The sequence below is a fragment of the Cricetulus griseus genome, chromosome 4 (assembly GCF_003668045.3).
Source record: "Cricetulus griseus strain 17A/GY chromosome 4, alternate assembly CriGri-PICRH-1.0, whole genome shotgun sequence".
NCBI classification, from domain to species: Eukaryota; Metazoa; Chordata; class Mammalia; order Rodentia; family Cricetidae; genus Cricetulus; species Cricetulus griseus.
Window position 1 is genome coordinate 218,145,767 of NC_048597.1, and position 17,319 is coordinate 218,163,085.

General features: G+C 49.9%; 2 protein-coding genes across 5 annotated transcripts in view; one reads left to right on the forward strand and one right to left on the reverse strand.

Annotated features, from left to right (window-relative positions):
- Nbeal2 (neurobeachin like 2) overlaps window positions 1-8,406 on the reverse strand; it is a 32,545-nt gene extending 24,139 nt beyond the window's left edge. For 2 of the 4 annotated variants that reach the window (XR_004769768.1, XM_027414692.2), the window contains exon 1: window positions 7,762-8,406. Coding sequence is in view for 3 of the 4 variants with exons in the window: in XM_027414692.2 (XP_027270493.1) it covers window positions 7,762-7,872 (111 nt within the window). In the remaining variant the exon portion in view is untranslated. Of the gene's footprint in view, window positions 1-6,187 lie in introns of all 4 variants that reach the window. The other 2 variants (XM_027414690.2, XM_027414691.2) reach the window with 2 other exon arrangements.
- Window positions 8,407-8,484: 78 nt separating this feature from the next.
- The window catches only part of Ccdc12 (coiled-coil domain containing 12), a 53,008-nt gene continuing 44,173 nt past the window's right edge, over window positions 8,485-17,319 (forward strand). The window contains exon 1 of the mRNA XM_027414699.2: window positions 8,485-8,635. Within this exon, the coding sequence (XP_027270500.1) occupies window positions 8,540-8,635 (96 nt within the window). The 5' untranslated portion in view covers window positions 8,485-8,539. The remainder of the gene's footprint in view (window positions 8,636-17,319) is intronic.

Below are 17,319 nucleotides of genomic sequence, written 5' to 3' on the forward strand. Positions count from 1 at the left end.
CAGGGCTTGAGGTCTGTACTCCTATCTCAGAGCCTCTGCCTCATTGGCTCCTCCAGCCCTTTCTAGTTCTGAAGGAGAACCTTAGGGCAGATGAACACCACCACACAGGCCAAGCCCACCCAAGAGCCCTTCAGCCTATGAGGGAATACTTGGGTCTTGTTACAGGGGAGAAAATAGAGGTCACTGACCCTAGAAGGATGGATGCTAACAAACCATCATCCCAACCTGTCCCCAACTAGCCCCGAATACATTCAGAGGATATTGGGATGGTTTCTGGTAGGCATGGAACTGTCCCTCTCTTCGAAGTAACTAAGTAACTCTGGTGGGCGCATGTCCATGTGGCATGCGGAGGGAACTTTCTACCAGAAGGACAGGGGCCACTAAGCTGCCTGACATCACACTGCCTCTGATGCTATGTGAACAAGCCTAAGCCCAGCACAGGCCTCCAGCAGAGATCATCACCATCAGTCAGTCACTACCCTGGCACAGTCTCCCTCTTCAGAGCAAACCAATGGTTTCCTCCAACATCTAAGGCTCTGCATACGTGGTGCCCTCCTCTGTAGTCTCAGCTCCCCAAACCCACTAGTCCAATGGTATGGCTTGCTGCTCCCATTCCTCAGGGCAGCACACTCTGTATTTCCCATGTGTCCTCTTCAGAAACACCCTCAGAAACCTCTAAAGACACAATCTATTGCTGCTGTACAGGTAGAGACACTAATGGTGGCTGAGGGTATGAGTTTTGGAACCCAGGCCCTGTTTAAATACTGGGTAGCCTGTTACTTAACATAAAACTCTTTGAGCTTCAAGATCTCTTTTTGTGGGGTCAGAGGCACTTGAGAAGGGTCTCACTATGTAGGCCAAGTTAGCCTTGAACTCAGAGAGATCTGCCTGCCTCTGCCTCACGTGCAGTGATTACAAGAGTGCACCACCACAACCAGCTTCAACTACAACTGTCTGCTCAGTGGCAGCCACGTCACCCAGTATTGCACAGGTTGGGATGACTGGGAGCTCCAAACCAGGGGCTCTGGTCAGCCCAAATTCCTGGCATTCTAGAGCAACCCCCCCCCATCCCTGTCTATGAGTGAAAGCAAGAGGTAGCCCATGGCTCAATACAAATTCCCAGTTCAATACCTTAGGCAGGAAAGGCAGAGAGTGTGATCCCAGGAAAGAGCTCCAAGCAGTGGGGAGAGTGATCACAGTTCAATACTGGGTAACCCCTTTCAGTCAGAGCTACCTCCACCTCCGGTAACAGACAGGAAGAAATAGGGTTGGATAGGTCTGGACAAGAAGCTTCTCAAGGCCAGGCATTGGTGGCGCACGCCTTTAACCCCAGCACTCGGGAGGCAGAGGCAAGCAGATCTCTGTGAGTTCGAGGCCAGCCTGGTCTCCAGAGCGAGTGCCAGGATAGGCTCCAAAGCTACACAGAAAAAACCCTGTCTCCAAAAACCAAAAACAAACAAACAAACAAAAGAAGCTTCTCAACCCTAAAATCCGCCCTACAGTATCAAGAGGGGAGAGGGCAATGTCAGGCCAAGGGTGCAGGACACAGGATGAAGCTGGAAGATGGCAACTTTTCCAGGGCACAGAAGCAACTGAGCATAGTGGTGTAAGTGCCTGGATGTCCAGGCTGGTCTCTGGGCCCTTATCTAAAGCAGTACTAAGAGGAGTGGGCCTAATTGGTCCCCATAACACCTTTCACCACTTAGTCATTTTCCTTGTCCTATCACTATGGAAACAGAATTTCCTGCCATGGTCCCCATGGTAACTGACTCTGTTTCCATGGGGATCCCACACTTCTCCATCAGCTCCTCAGTTGTCATAACAACCCCAAGGATATCAGCCTTTCCCCTCATGCTAATTTTTCTATCACTAAAGTTCCTCCTCCTTCAATTGCCTTAGCAACAAAAGCAGGGAGGAAGAAACTCCAGTTGCCCCTCAGGTGTGAAAGGGACCAAGACATTTGCCCAGTTAAGAAAGTAAATAAAAACCCAGCAGTGGCACACGCCTTTAATCCCAGCACTTGGGAGGCAGAGGCAGGTGAATCTCTGAGTTTGAGGCCAGCCTGGTCTACTGAGCAAGTTCCAGAATAGCAAGGCTACACAGAGAAACTCAGTCTCAAAAACAAACAAACAAACAAACAAAATAAAGCAAATGAGAGGACTAGGAATCTGAGTAAGTCAGTAAAGTGCCTACTGCACAAGCGTGAGTTTAGAATCTCCAGCACCTACAAAAGTCAGGGTGCGCATCTACAGCTTCAGCTCCGGGAGGGTAAGGGGGGATGTGATGGCGGGCAGACCCCTTAAGTTCACTGGCCAGTCTAGCTTAATCAATAAAATGGAGGTCTGGTGAGACATCTCAGGAGGTTAAGGCACCTATTGCCAAGGCTGACAACCTGAGTTCAATTCCTAGGACCAACATGGTAGACCTCCTCCTGGATGTTCCAGACCATCAAGGGCTACATAGTAAGACTCTGTCTAAATAAATAAAGAAGGTGGAGGAACTAGAGATGGCTCAGTGGTTAAGAGCACTGGCTGCTCTTCCAGAAGACTTGAGTTCTATTCCCAGCAACCCAGCAACCACATGGTGATTCAGGACTATCTATAATTCCATTTCCAGGGGATCTAATGCCCTCTTCTGGCCTCTCTGACATACTAGTAAATGTACCCTACCACTCACCAGCCATATACATGATACACAGGCACATATGCAGGACAATACCCATACATAGAAAATAAAAGTATATAGTTTTTTTTGTTTTGTTTTGTTTTGTTTTTTTAAATTAGCTGGAGGGGGCCGGAGAAATGGCTCAGGGGTTAAGAGCAATGGCTGCTCTTCCAGAGGACCTATGTTCAATTCCCAGCACCGACATGGCGACTCACAATTGTCTGTAACTCCAGTTCCAGGGGACCTGAGACTATCAAATAGACAAACATATAGGCAAAACACCAATGCACATAAAAATAAATAAATATTCAAAAAAGAAAGATATTTTAAAAAAATTAGCTGGAGAACGATTGAGAAAGACACACGATGTCTTTCTTTGGCCTATACATGTACACACACATATGTGTATATTTATACACATAAACACACACATGAGGTAAACTGAGGCCCAAGAAGAAATAAGACCCAGCTAAGGATCTAGGGGAGCAGACAGGCCTGGTCAAGTTTCCATGAGGCAGGAGAGATCATGGGACAAGGGTAAGAGACCAGAGAGAAAAGTAAGCAAAACTAAAGAACTTCTATTCTGACATCGCTTGAGTCCTTCCTCGGTGGCATAATTGGCGAATTCAGCTTGGGTTCCCTGCTCTGCCACACTCTTTGTGACCCTCAGCTCCCCCATCAGTGGGTGGGGGCTAGTAGGCAACACCACTGCTCCAGTCTGCAAAGGGGCTGTTCATTTACATGCTATTTTGCATTAACTTTTACATGTTTGCCAAGTGCCAGCCTGCCAGGTGCTGTCCCATCCCTGGTCCTCTCATGCTTCTCCTGGTTCTTCTTTGAGGACACACTAGTAGATATACCTCACCGTTCACCATGCCGGCTCTGCCCTGCTCCCTACTTCTGACCACTTGCTGCTGCTTGCTTCTCCTTCAGACAGGGTCTCACTTTGTAGACCAGGCTGGCCTGGAACTCACAAGAGATCTGCCTGCTTCTGAGTTCCAAGTGCTGGGATTAAAGGTGGGGGATGGGGGCAGACAGACAGACAGATGATCCTCCACGCCTGGCTGGTTTTTTGAGACAGGGTTTCTCTGTGTAGCTTTGGAGCCTGTCCTGGCACTCGGTCTGGAGACCAGGCTGGCCTTGAACTCACAGAGATCCACCTGCCTCTGCCTCCCGAGTGCTGGGATTAAAGGCGTGCGCCACCAACGCCAGGCGAAAGCTTGCTTCTTGTATCTCCCATTTCTGTGTGCTCATTCCTGTTGTTCCTGGCCTTCAAGCCCTCAAAATCCCAACTCTGCCTGCTTTGGGCTAACCTCCTGATTGGTCACTACCTTGGGCATCTTCTCATCCAGTCATTTGGCTAACACCCAGGGAACATTTACTGTGGAGTGGTAAGCACAGTGAGGTTTAAGATAGGCTCCAGACAGAGGGAGCAACAGGTGTTGTCCCAGGTAAAGATCCACCTGAGGCAGTTTTGGTGGCTAAAGGAACTCTTCTGCTGACCTTACCTTGGTTTTCCCAAGAGAACCTGGAGAAATTCTAATTAAGCAATATTCAGGGTCACTTTGATACTGCCCCTCCTCTACCTCCTCCCAGAGCCCACCAAGAGGGCAAGGTCCATGTAGGTGAGGGAAGGCACATCTCAATCTGGGGTCTTTTAGGGGAAAGGAAGGGCAGGAACCAGGGCGCTTCCCCACTGTCCTCACCCAGACCCACAACTGGGGAAACAGGTTTGCCAGCAGATGGTAGGTAGCTCTTGCCGCTGAAGGGAGGGGCCACCTGTGTTGCTGGCTGGGTGGCTGGTGACCGACAAAAAGGGTCTCTTTTCTTTCTTTTTGAGACAAGTCTCAAAAGTCTGTAGCCCAGATCAGCCTCAGATTTTGGCAATCCTCCTGCCTCTACCTCTCCCCTGCTGGGATCATAGGCATGTGTCATCACGCTGGGCTCTGAGGGTCTCGTAACACCAGTCGGCTCCATCCTTGCCTTATACACCCCAGGACATAAACACAATGGGTCCCTAGCAGCACTATCTCTCCTTCAGAGCCCAGTACCAACGGGTGGGACAGTGTTCTGGAAGCAGGCAGGAAGGCTGTGCTGGGAGGCTGCCTAGCTTCCTCTCCCCAGGCAGCCTGGCCCCACCCAGCTCCTGGGTTTGCTCTCACATCCTGGATTTATTTGTTGGCTTGGTACCAGGCTGCCCCCTGCCTGTCCAGGCTTCTAAGACCACAAGCAGCCAGCTTGTGCCTGCACCTAAGCTGTACTCTGAGGCCACCTGGGAGGAGGTGGGAGCATAGCAGACAGGAGTGCTAATAACTCATCACCACACAGAGTTCAGCCCGGCAACTGTGAAGGGGAACAGTCCTAGGAAGCTGTACCAGCACATCTCCAGCAGCCTGAAAAACCAACAGTGACATCTCTTTGCACTCATCACCTGGTTTAAGCTCTCTTCACCAGGTCATCTCCCTTGAAGATGGAGACACAGGGGAGACAGGCTTTTCTGACCTACACCAGCCAGAGTGGCTCGCTCCCTCTCTACAAAGTCCAGGTGGCCCGAGGGCAAGATTGTGTTGATTTTACAGACAGGGAAATAGAGGCTTAAAGGTGCAATGAGCTTGGGCTGGGTTACCCTAGGTGGAACTCTTCTACTTGCCACCAACCAAAGGAGACTGAAGCAGTGTGGCTCCTAAGACCCTACGTCCCTAAGAGACAGACCATCAGCCAGCCTCTTCAGAGGGCCAGGGTTGAGCATGAACTTTCCCCATATCCCTGCTCCCGGTGACAAGCTGTTCAGGGACACACAATGGACCATTGTGTCCAGGGCATACCTGAGCTAGGCACCTAGTGCCAAGCAGGTGCAAGGAGGGAGGCGTGACCCCAGGATCACTCCCTGCTTCCAGTGCAGAAGTGGAACTTCTATGTGTGACAGCCACATAGTTTGAATCACAAGCGTCACAGCCCCTCCGAACGGTCCCTGTCAGACATCCTTCCTGGCCTCACCCCTGACGACCCTGCCCTCCTGAAAGAATGGAGGCAGACTAAGGGTTGCCTTAAGCACAGCAAGAGCTCGGCACTAAACACTTCTCTGGAGGAGTCTGAGGTAACTAACATCTGATCTACAGTAAGGAGTGGCACCTGCCGGGTACCTCAGCCTACATGACATTCTAGCCACGACCACCTATGGCAAATGCGCCCCTCTGGCGAGGCAGCCTACCTGCAAACTGAATCCCTTTCTTTCCAGGTCTCAGTTCACCCAGTTGTGAAAGTGTCTGACCAGGGCAACTGAGGCTACAGTGTCGCTGGGGGACTTGCAGTACAGTGCATGCCCGCGAACACTGCTCCTGGCACAAATGCCCGAGGCAGCCCGCCGGCCTGGGGCACGCACGTGTGTGCGGGGCTGGAGTCCCGCGTGCGAGCACCTATCTGCGACTGGGGGCTGGGGAGGGGGGACGCCAGACGCAGGTGCAGCTGGCACAGCGCGCCGGGGATCTGGGGACCTCGCGGACCAGGGGCGGGACGGGCTCACCTGCGCGTAGTAGAGCAGCCACAACTCGTAGAGCCGCTCCGAGGCGGCCATGGCCTGACCCGGCTCTGGCCCTGCTGCGCGCCACCTGTCGCCACCTCCTCCGCGCCGCCCGCCGGTTGCCCCGGGCCAGGCCCATGGGCGGGAGGGCGTCACTCCGGGGCGGAGCGGCTCTGTGAGCTGGGGGAAGTCCGCGGCTCCCGACCCTGTCTCGCTCAGCCACCAAAGTCTACACGCCCCTCCTCCTCCTCCTCCTCCTCCCGGCCGGCCGGCCACCGCCTGGCTTCCTACACTCGCTGTCTGTCGCGGCGGCGGCCACCGCCCCGCCTCTCCCAGGACGGTGCACAGGGCGGGGAGTCATGCTGGAGGAGGAGCCTGAGGTCAGGGCGGCCCGGGAGGTCGCGCGGAGCCCCGCCCCGCGCAGGCAGAGTCCATTCAGAGCCAGCCGCAGGATCGTTTCAAGCCTCCCGGGCTAGGGGCGGGCGGGTGAGGGCCTTCCGAGTCGTCGTCCGTCCTGCGACTTGGAATTATCGCTATTCCTGGAAGGGACTGCGGTTCGCGCGGGGATGACTAAGGGTCCTTCAACAAATACTAATAGTAACCTCGTCCACGAGGACCACTTGCGGCGCTAACTGCGTGCAAGGTTCTGTTCTAAGAGCTTTATGGAAGACAAGGGCCACCTCTAGTTCCTTCCTGCAGAGTGTCGAGATGGATGGCAAGGGTCGCCAACCGGCTGCGGGACTAACCTGCAGAGGAGCGGCGGCCTTCCATTGGGCAGATCCTTAACCAAGTTTAGGACGCCTTCCCAGTCGCTCCCTTGGAGGCAACCCTTCCTCCCACAGCCCAGTACTTACTTGCCAAGTTTTATTCCTTTGACCTGAGGGGGACAGATGCCTCAGGGGTTCCTCATGCCTGTTTTTATGAATGGAAAAACTGAGGCCCAGACAGATGGAATGAGCATCACCGGGGCAGCAGGAACAAAGGATCTAGGCTGAATCTTTGCTGGGTCACCGCCACCACCACCCTGTCTTTTCCCTTGTGCCCAGACTGTGAAGTGAGGGAGCCCCTGGAGTTCGATAGGAATCAGGTTCTTTGTTAGGAGTGGGGGAAAGTTTGCTAGGTCCAGACAGATCCTACTGGTCGTAGGAATCGGTCTGCCTGGAGTGCCCTAGATCTTGGGTGGCCAACAGAAGGCTGACTCTGTGCTTATTCCTGTCCTGTTTTGTACTCCTGTCCCACGCATCCCAGTCTGAGCTTACATGTCCTAAGCACGGATAGCCTATATACCAGACCGCCACCCCCTCTCCTACTGCGAGGGAAGGCCCTAGACAGAACCAAGTTAACCCAGGGGGACAGTGAGGTTAGGGGCTGTGGCATTTGAAGGGAGCTAGGAGGGAAGAGCATTCACCTGTGGACCAACCTGATAACACACGCCCCAGACAGGGAGCAACGTTGCTAATGGGCTAGTCCTCCCCTGGGAAGAGGAGTAGGGGAAGGAAGCAGGTGCATACGTCTGTGACCATCTGCTACAAACTCTTCATCAACTGGGGGTAAGGAGTAAGTTCTGTGGCGCTTACTTGGCCCTGGTTGATGTTTGCTTTTCTCTGGAGACGGGAGCCTGAGCCTGAGTATGCTGCTGCTCCAGAAAGGGATGAGAAGTCATTCTTGAGTTCAAAGGAAAAGGCCATGCAGCCAGGCCTCGAACTGTGCAGACCTGGGGCAGAGTGGACAGAGAGGCTTAGGAGTCCGAGGTGCCACTGGCTGTAGACAAGGGGAGAGCGAGGCTGACCTCAGAGTGTGACGGGGGTGCGAGCGGCCACGGAAGGTCTCAGGTGTCTGGTGGTGGTGCTTTAAGACGGTTTCCTTACGTGACCCAGACTGGACTCGAGCCCATAATTGTGCTGCCTCAGCCTCTGAAGTGCGGGGATTACAAACGTGCGCCACCACACCCGACGCGGGGAATGTTTCTCAAGGCATTCGCTCCTTGAAGTCTCACTCAGCACCAGCGGGTGAGGATGGTTAAGCATTCCAAGAGGGCAACCAGGAGAGGTTAGGGTTAGGCAAGGGCGAGCAATCGACTCACTCTAACCTCTCCCTCTCAGGTCTGATTCTACTTGCTTTCTCCTTGACTAGAGTGGGACAGATGGAACCTTAACGCCTCTCCCGACCCAGCCGGCTCACTCGCCGCTGTCCCGGTCGCTCCGGAGCACGGGGCGTGTCCTCCTGTAGCAACTCAGCACCGATTGGCTATCAGGGCTTCCGGCTCTCCATTCTCGTCCTTGGATTGGCCATAAGACATTCTTCTGCTCACTGGGCCTGCGCGAAGCGGAGAGAAAAGGCGGGGCCTCGGGTAAGATGGCGGCGGCGGCGGCCGGTGTGGGCCGCCTTGAGGAAGAGGCGCTGCGGCGGAAAGAACGGCTCAAGGCCCTCCGGGAGAAGACCGGGCGCAAGGTAAGGGACGTGGCGCGCGAGCGCCAGCACGGGGGCCAGTGTTCTGGGTCAGACACGGAGGGCTGAGGGCGAGGGAACCTCTGTGCTCCAGGCGCGCGTGCGCCAGAGCGTGGCGCAGGCGCAGAAGGCCGGCGCTGGAATCCGCGGCTGCGATAGGCTTGTCTCCTCAGCCCAGGGGCGGACCTCGCGCGTGCGCCGTGGGCGGTGGTCCTCGCGCGACGGCCAGGATGCGGCGTTGGTGCGCGTAGTCGCCAGGCCAGCTTTTCGTTGAAGGTGTTTGGGGGCTTCGTCTTTTGACGTTCTTGGTGGCCTCACTGGCCCGGCCTTCTGACACCTACCCGCCAGGGCTCGGTTAGCGACCTTGCTGCGCATGTGCAGCCGCAGTCCGTCCACGGCTCCCGTTCCTTCCCCAGCTTGACGTGCCGTCTCCTTAGTTACCAGGCTCTGAAGCACCTCCTCCCTCTCGCTAGCCGAGGTGGCCTGCTTTCATCTCCCCTTGTTGGTCTTTTCAAAGTAACGAAGAGGGAGAACTCTGGAACCCGCTCCCCGAGGGCAGGCATTCGCGGGGTCACCCGACGCTGTGCCTTCTTTCCCTTCTCCCGTGGAGGAATAAACGCGCCCACTGTCCGTGGGTCATTTTGAAGTCTAAGAGGGAAAAATCAGTAATGAAGGGACCCAACAGGCTGGAAGTTGTTGGCTCTGTTGTTATTATACAGGCAAAAAAGGTGTCCGTTACTCAACAAAGTAAAACAGATCTGACAGAGGTGGGGGAAGTCAGAGACTCCACTTCCGATTTAATTCAAAAACAAAAACAGATTGGTCAGTCTCGGTCGGCCTTTGTTTTCCTTTCGGAATAACGGTGAGCTATATCTACACCGAGAGAAAGCGAAAGGGGAAGCCGTTGAGGGTGAAAGCTGAGCAAATGGGCTTCTGCTTCTGTTGGCAGCCCGTGAGAGCCATCCTCAGATTGTCCTCCAGCACCTGATCCAGGGAAGCGCAGGCTTGACTGTAATCCTCATCTGTCACTCTGCCTTACTCTTGAGGCAAGGTCTCTTCTCTAACCCGAAGCTCGTGGGGTGTTTTGGGGTAGGCTGACAGCCAACAAGCCTAGAGATCCTCCAGTCCCTGCGCTTCCACAGTGCTAGGGTTACCGGCAAGTGCAAGCCTATGCTCAGCCTGTTATAGGGGTGCTTAGATCAATACTCAGGTCCTCATGGGTTTGTAGCAAGCTGTCTTAATCACTGAGCCATCTCTCTAGCCCCAGCAATGAGATACAGAGAGATAAATAGTTTTTTGTCTGTTTGTTTGAGATGGATTTTGCTGTGTTGTCCAGACTAACCTTGAATTTCGGATTCTTCTACTTTATTTTCGCCTGAGGAGCTGGCATTGCAGGCAGGTGGTACCTTGTCCAGCTTTACATTATTTTGAATTGTGTAGCCTTGCAGTAAGACAGGGTTTCTCTGTGTAGCCCTGGCTGTCCTGGTACTCACTCTGTAGACTAAGATGTTCTCAAACTCAGAGATTGTCCAGCCTCTGCTTCCCAAGTGCCAGGATTAAAGGGGTGCGCCACCACACCGAGTCTGCAATAAGTTTTGAAATTAATTTAAGTGGTGTAACTTAGTTTCTTTCCAAAGTTGTTTTGGCCATTGAGGTTCCCTTAAGATTCCATATGAAGCTAGGGAGGGTGATGCATGGTTATTATCCCATCAGTTGAGAGCCTTAGGCAGCAGGACTGCTGCAAGTTTAAGAGCAGCCTTGGATGCACATTGAAATAAGAAACCCTTTCTCAAAAGAATAAAAAGATTCCATCTGAATTTTGGAATGAGTTCTCCTATTTTGTAAAAAGCATTGTTGAGATTTTGTAGGGATTGTCTTGAATCTAAATCATTTGGGATAATGTCGTCATGTTATTTATGTTAAATTTTACTAGTCTGTGAATATGGGATGCCTTTCCATTCAACTAAGTTGTTTTCAATTTCTTCAGCTATGGATGTTGTTTTGTTAGGCTGTTTTGGTTTTGTTTTGTGGTTGTCGTTGCTTTTGAGATAGGATTTCATGTAGTCTGAGATTGATTTCACACTCACCAAGCAGTAGAGGATGGCCTTGAACTTCTAATCCCTCTGCCTCTAACATCAGTGCCAGGATTATAACCCTGAGCCAACAAACTGGGTTTTACGTAGTGCTGGGGACCTTTTGAATTTGTGCTAGACTTGACCACTGAAGTGGTCTGGGTTGTTTTGAGGATTTGATCTTTTCTTTGGCCAGGAGGAGCATGTACTGTTAATGTGAATTTGTGTGTGCAGGTGTCTGGACACATGCCAATATTAGGTGTCTTTCTTGATTTCATTCCATCTTTTGTATGTGTACATGCATTTGTAGTGTGTATTTGTGTACGTGTGTGTGTGTGTGTGTGTGTGTGTGTGTGTGTGTGTGTGTGTGTGTGTTATGCTTTTGGAGACCGAAGGTTGGCATCTGGTGTGAGATAGAGTTTCTCTCACTGAATTCATGCTCAGATAACCTATGCTAAGCAAAATAACCTAAACACAACAGGATATCTGCTATCTAAAGAAGTATCTAGAGCAGGGAAATTCAAACCTCATAGAAAGTAAATTGGAGCTGGAGTGAAGGAAATGGTGAATTATTGCCTAATAGGTGTAGTGTTTCTGCTGAAGTTAGTAAAAGCTTTGGAAACAGTAGTGATGATTATGCAACACTGCATAAACTTAGTTCAACTGAAAACGAGTTAAGCAGCAAGTTTTGTGTTTTATATAGCCTACCACACACATACGAAAGTGACAGAAAGAAAGACAGCAATGAAGCAGGGAAGGAGAAGCCGTGACAAAGCTATAAACCTCCTTTTTCTTTCCCTTTCCCAACATGTGTTTATTTTTATTTTATTTTATTTTATTTTATTTTATGGATGTGAGTGTTTTGCCTGCATGTAGGTGTGTACACCACGTATGTCTGGTGCCCTCAGGTCAGAAGAGGGTACCTGAGCCCTGGAACTTGAGTTATAGATGACTGTTACCTTCCTTGTAGGTGCTAGAAACTGAACCCAGGTCCTCCACACGAGCAATAGGTGCTCCTAACTGCTGAACCATCTCTTCAGCCCTCTACTGTGGATTCTTTTAGTAGTTGTTGTTGTTGTTTGTTTTCAAGACAGGGCCTCTCTTTGTAGCCCTGACTGTCCTGGAACTCACTCTGTAGACCAGGCTGGCGTCAAACTCAGAGATCTGCCTGTCTGCCTGCCTCTGCCTCCTGAGCACTGGGATTAAAGGTGTACACCTCACCACCTGGCTTCTACTGTGGATTCTTAAGCTTGTTCTCCACCTGTATGGTAGCTGAATATCTTTTGAAATAATGGTTAGAGGTTTGGCACAGATAGCACAGGCTAGGTTCTTCAAAGAGAGCTTCAGCTAGACAAGCCTTGTTTGCCTCTGTTTTATCTGCAAAGCATCATTTACACTCTGGAAGTACAAATTGGTTTTGAGGTCCTGAAGTCATTTCTTACTCCAGATGCTGGGAGTTTGCAGATCAGCTCACTGAATTCCTGAGAGCATCTCATTTCACTGAGTGCCACAGTACCAGCCTACACCCCTCCAGGAGCAGGCACACTCTGTGGCTTTTGTATCCAGTTATTTTCTACAGTGCCAGTGGACCTTTAAGTGGTCTTGCTATGTACAAGCCTTCTTAACCTACCTTTTCCCTTTGGCTGGAGAGCGGTGAGCCACAGTTTAGCTGGCATTAGTGGCAGCAGTGTGGTGTAGCTACAAAAAACACAAATTCACTGCAGTGGAAGGCAGGCCAGAGCAAGCTGTGTCTTGCAATGCCCAGCACTATGAGGGGAGGTCATATCACACACAGCAAATCTGGAAAGATCTAAATCCAAATCTGAAATACAATTTCAAGTGATGCAAATGTGCATCATTTCACACCACTGCAAAGTTTTTTGAAGTCTAGGAGAGCTGGGTCAGTGCATAAAACATGTGTTGTGCAAACTTGATAATCTGAGATTGATCCTTAGAACCAAGTAAAAAAGCCAGATGTGGAAGCCCATGCCTATAACCCAGGACTTCTAGAGTGAGCCACAGGCAGAGGAGGGGTCAGCAGAAGCTCATGGTTTTGAAGATGCATCTATCTATTTTTTGTGTGTGTGTGTGTGTGTGTGTCTGCGCGTGTGTGTGAACTTCTACGGCTCCTCTAGTTTTCACCTCACTGTAGAAGCACTAGGATAACAGGTAGGTTCTGGGAATTTGAACTCAGGTCCTCAGATGTTTTTGCCCACCAAACCATCTCCCCAACCCAGTTTTTGTTAAAGATCAGATGATTCACAACACCTAGAACGTATCAGAAAGCACACAGTGGCTAGGGTTGTGTAGCTCAGTAGTAGACTATATGGTTAGAAAGCATAAGATCTGCGATCACCCCAGCACCATAAAAAAAAAAAAAAAGAAAAAAAAAAAAGAAAGAAAAGAGATTATACAGTAAGGAGTTTGTAAACCCACTCTCGTGAATCTCACCTCAGCAAGGAGGAGGAGGAGGGGGAGGAGCAGCGCTCGGTGGCACAGGCTTGTAATCCAAGCTGCTCAGGAGGCTGAGGTGGGATTATGAATTCAAAAGGATTGCCTGGGTTACAGAATGAGTTCAAAGCCAGTTTAACAAGACCATATCTCAGAATGAGAGGACTGGGAATACACAGCTCGGTGGTGCAGCATGTGCCTAACTGACCATCAGTACCACAAAAAACAAAGGTAAGAATTCAGTGTGTAAAAGAGTCATCATCACCGGGAGTGGTGGCACACACCTTTAATCCCAGCAGAGGCAGGAGGATCTGTGAGTTACAGGCCAGCCCGGTCTACAAAGTGAGTTCTAGGATAGCCAGGGCTACACAGAGAAACCCTTGTCTTGAAAAACCAAACAAACAAAAAAGAGCCACTTCTGTTCTCAGGGTCTCTCCTTCCTCCAGTGCTCATGTGGTCTTAGTCACGTGATATTAGACACCTGACCTAACCTCTACCGGCTTGAGCTTCCACCCATAAATTAACAGAAAACCTTCCTCCCACTGACTTATCTGGTTGTCATCAAGACTAGATAAGATAATCTGGGCTGGTGACACATTCACCCAGTTAACTCTGAAAGTGCTGTTGTAGTTAGTGATACACGAAACCATTAGAGCCACAAACAAAACCAGAGACTCCAGGAACTCCCTTCTCCCTTTCCCTCCTTTTCCTCTACAGGGCTGTCTCCATCTAACACTAGACACAGTGCACTTCGTATTTGTGTCCCCAGACAAACAGAAGGTAACTGAGACAGACTGCTTTCCCCACTTCCAGTGCCCGAAGCCTACACATGGTATACTCAGTATATATTCCTGCTAAAGGAACAGATTGCCAGCTCCAGTGACCCATTTGGAATCAAATCAAGCGTTCTGTCACACAAACTGAAAAACCAAGGGGAAAAACTCTAAAACTTCCTATTTCTAATCAGGAAAAGGACTGGGGACAAAATTAAGAGCCTGTAGAAAGGGTCAGACCTGTTGTAACACACCTTTTAATTTCGGCACTTAGTGGGCAGAGGAAGGCAGATCTCTGTGAGTTCTAGGCCAGCCAAGGATATAGACACCCTGTCTTGGACAACCCACATCCTTCACCTCCTCCAAAAGAGCCTGTGGACAGGGAAGCAGACCAGGAGAAGTCAAAAACTCCTGAGAAGTCAAGATGGAAGCTTTACAGCCACTTCCACTTTATTATTTTTTTTTAAATTTTATGTATGAGCATTTGCTTGCATGTATAAATGTGTATCACATGCAGGCAGTGCCTGTGGAGGCCAGAAGAGGATATTGGATCCCCTGGAACTGGAATCACAGACAGTTGTGAGGAGCCATATGGACGCTGGGAAGTGAACCTAGGTTGTCTGCAAGAGCAGCCAGTGCCCTTAACTGCTGGCCTCTCTCTCCAGCCCTCCTTAAAGAGAATGAGAGGAAACTCCAATAGTGAGCTCCTGATTCTAATGCAGAAGCTATACAGTTCCCATATGCAAACTTTCTAAGTTAAAAACTTTCTGAAGTCAGAACTGTGAAAATTTAACCCAATTAAATAGCAACCAGTGTGTCAGCAAACTGAACAATTTAGATGACATGTACAAATTCATAGAAAAACAAACTTCTAAACTGACTCATAAAGAAGCAAAAAAAAAAAAAAAGAATAATTTACACCTAGTACGTAGACGAATAACAGATCAGCTCAGAGAGCTCTTGGTTAGCATGCACAAAGCCTTGAGTGCATCCCAGAACCACAAGAGTTAAAGGGGCATGGGGCTAAGACTATAGCATAATCTGTGAAGTGCCTGCCATGCAGGCATGAGTTCTGAGATCCCTAGTGCCCATGCAGCCATATAAAAGCCAGATGATTCACATCTGTTACCTCAACACCAGGGAGGCAGGAGTCCAAAGGATCCTTGGTGCTAACTGGCCAGCCCGCCTAACCAAAGTGATGAAGTCTGGATTCAGTGTGCAGAAAGGCCAGAGAGCAACTTTGCAGAGTCAGTTCTCTTCTTGTGTGGGATCCAGCCGTCAAACACGGGTCATCAGGCTTGCATAGCAAGAGCTTTACTCTCTAGGCCATATTGCAAGCCTAACTGGCACAGATTTTTCAGTGTTCATTAATATTCTGCCAAGTATTAGGATTTTGTTTCCTTTTAAGGCTACGTAATAGTACACCATATGGATATGCCATATATTTTGTGGATTTTCATTACTGAGGATTGAACCCATGCTAAGCTTGCACTCTACCACCGAGCTTCACCCCTACTGACTCCAATGCTCTCATTTTATTGCCCATTAATCCAGTGATGGACACCTTTTGACCATTGCTTGAGCATGGTTTTAGTTCTTTTGGATGGATACCGAACCTGCAATTGCTGCACTTCATGCTAATTCTGTTTTGTTTTTGTTTTTGTTTTTTGTTTTTGTTTGTTTTTGTTTTGGTTTTTTGAGACAGGGTTTCTGTGTAGCCCTTGCTGTTCTGGAGCTTGCTCTGTAGACTGTCGGGTTTGGCAGGAAGTACTTCTGCTCACACAACCCTCTGGCTCCTTCTCTGAGGTTTTTGTTGTTATTGTTGTTTTTGGTTTTTTGAGACAGGGTTTCTATGCAGCTTTGGAGCCTGTCCTGGAACTCACTCTGTAGACCAGGTTGGCCTCAAACTCACAGAGATCCTCCTGCCTCTGCTTCCCGAGTGCTGGGATTAAAGGCTTGTGCCACCACGGCCTGACTTCTCTGAAGTTCTTATATTTTTGGTTGTGAACCTAGTCTTTAACAGCTGAGCCATCTCTCCAGCCCTTCTCTGAAGTTCTTAAGTGACATTTTTTTCTGCCTTGCTTTATGTGTGTTTGAGTGTGTAACTATCCCTTCTAGTGAGAAATCACTCTGACCACTTAGAGATTAATAAAGGAAAAACTCTTTATTTAATAATAGCACTCAGCTGGTTCTGGCTAACACACAATGGGGAGCCAGTCTCCTACAAAAATTTTATTTATATAGGCCTTAGGCTTATACATTCCACATTGGCTGCCATCCCTGGATCTCTGTCATGTTTCTAACAAGCTTGTTTAGTGTACTACTTAGTGTTGAATTGTATTGGAGGCAGTGTTCTTTTGGTTGAATTCTACTTTGTGTAACGTAGTATCCCCTAGCCAAGTTTAGCAGTTCTTAAATAACATCAGTTTATTATTCCCAGCTTCTCCTATGGCAGAAGGACACGTGTCTAAATTACTTTGAGTTAGTTTTCCAGCCCACAGTGGCCTCTTGAACAACGTGGGGTTGGGAGGAAGTGTGGACTGTCTGCTGTCTGCAGATAAGACCCCAGGAGGCCCTCCCTTAGGGAGGACGCCCTCTGCAGTTTTTGTTTTAGCCCTTTGATATAGCTGTAGACTACAGGACTAAGCATTGTCTTTGCCTGCACCTGCCAGTGAGGAGCCCTTTGACCTTTAGCACCTATCCCTTGATGGCTCCCTGCAGTCTGTGGCAGGTCCTTCAGTGAGTTCTTCCTGGGTGGGTTGGTTTCTCCCGTCATTTTGTCCCCCGCCCCAACTATAAGCTCATAATCTAATGATATTGAGTTTGAAGAGTCCTGAGATTGTGGGAAGTGAAGACAGACAAGATTTGGAGTCACATTCTTTTTGTGTATTGCAAGGCACACAGCTCTGTGTGGGAGACACACAGCTTCCTGTAAATTTACAAAGCACTTCCTGGTGAGCCAACCTGCTGTGACAGGTTTGTGAGGGGCATGGCACCAGAAGCTCAGGCTGGATTACCTCAGGGTCCTGGAGGGATATGATGTTCTAGATTCTAGTACCTGCAAGTCCTGTGGGGAGGTGGCTGCTGCAGAGGTCACAGTGCTGCCTAAAGCAGTGTCTTGTGGCCAGCCAGCCCGGTGGGCAGTCGGAAAGTCCAAGCACAATGTCAAGTTGGCTCTGAGGCAGCTAATGAAGAAGAGAGAAGCCATGGGGCCCTGAAAGGAGAGCTTTCCAGGAGAGCAGTTCAGAGGTGGCAACATTCAGGGACAGTTTGCTCTTGAAAGTGCTGGGTGATTTGGTGACCTCATCCTGCTGGAGCCAGGATTTCCAGCGGGCAGTGCAGCCAGCTTGGGCACTTTTCTCTAGCATAGTTGGTTTTGTTTGTTTGTTTG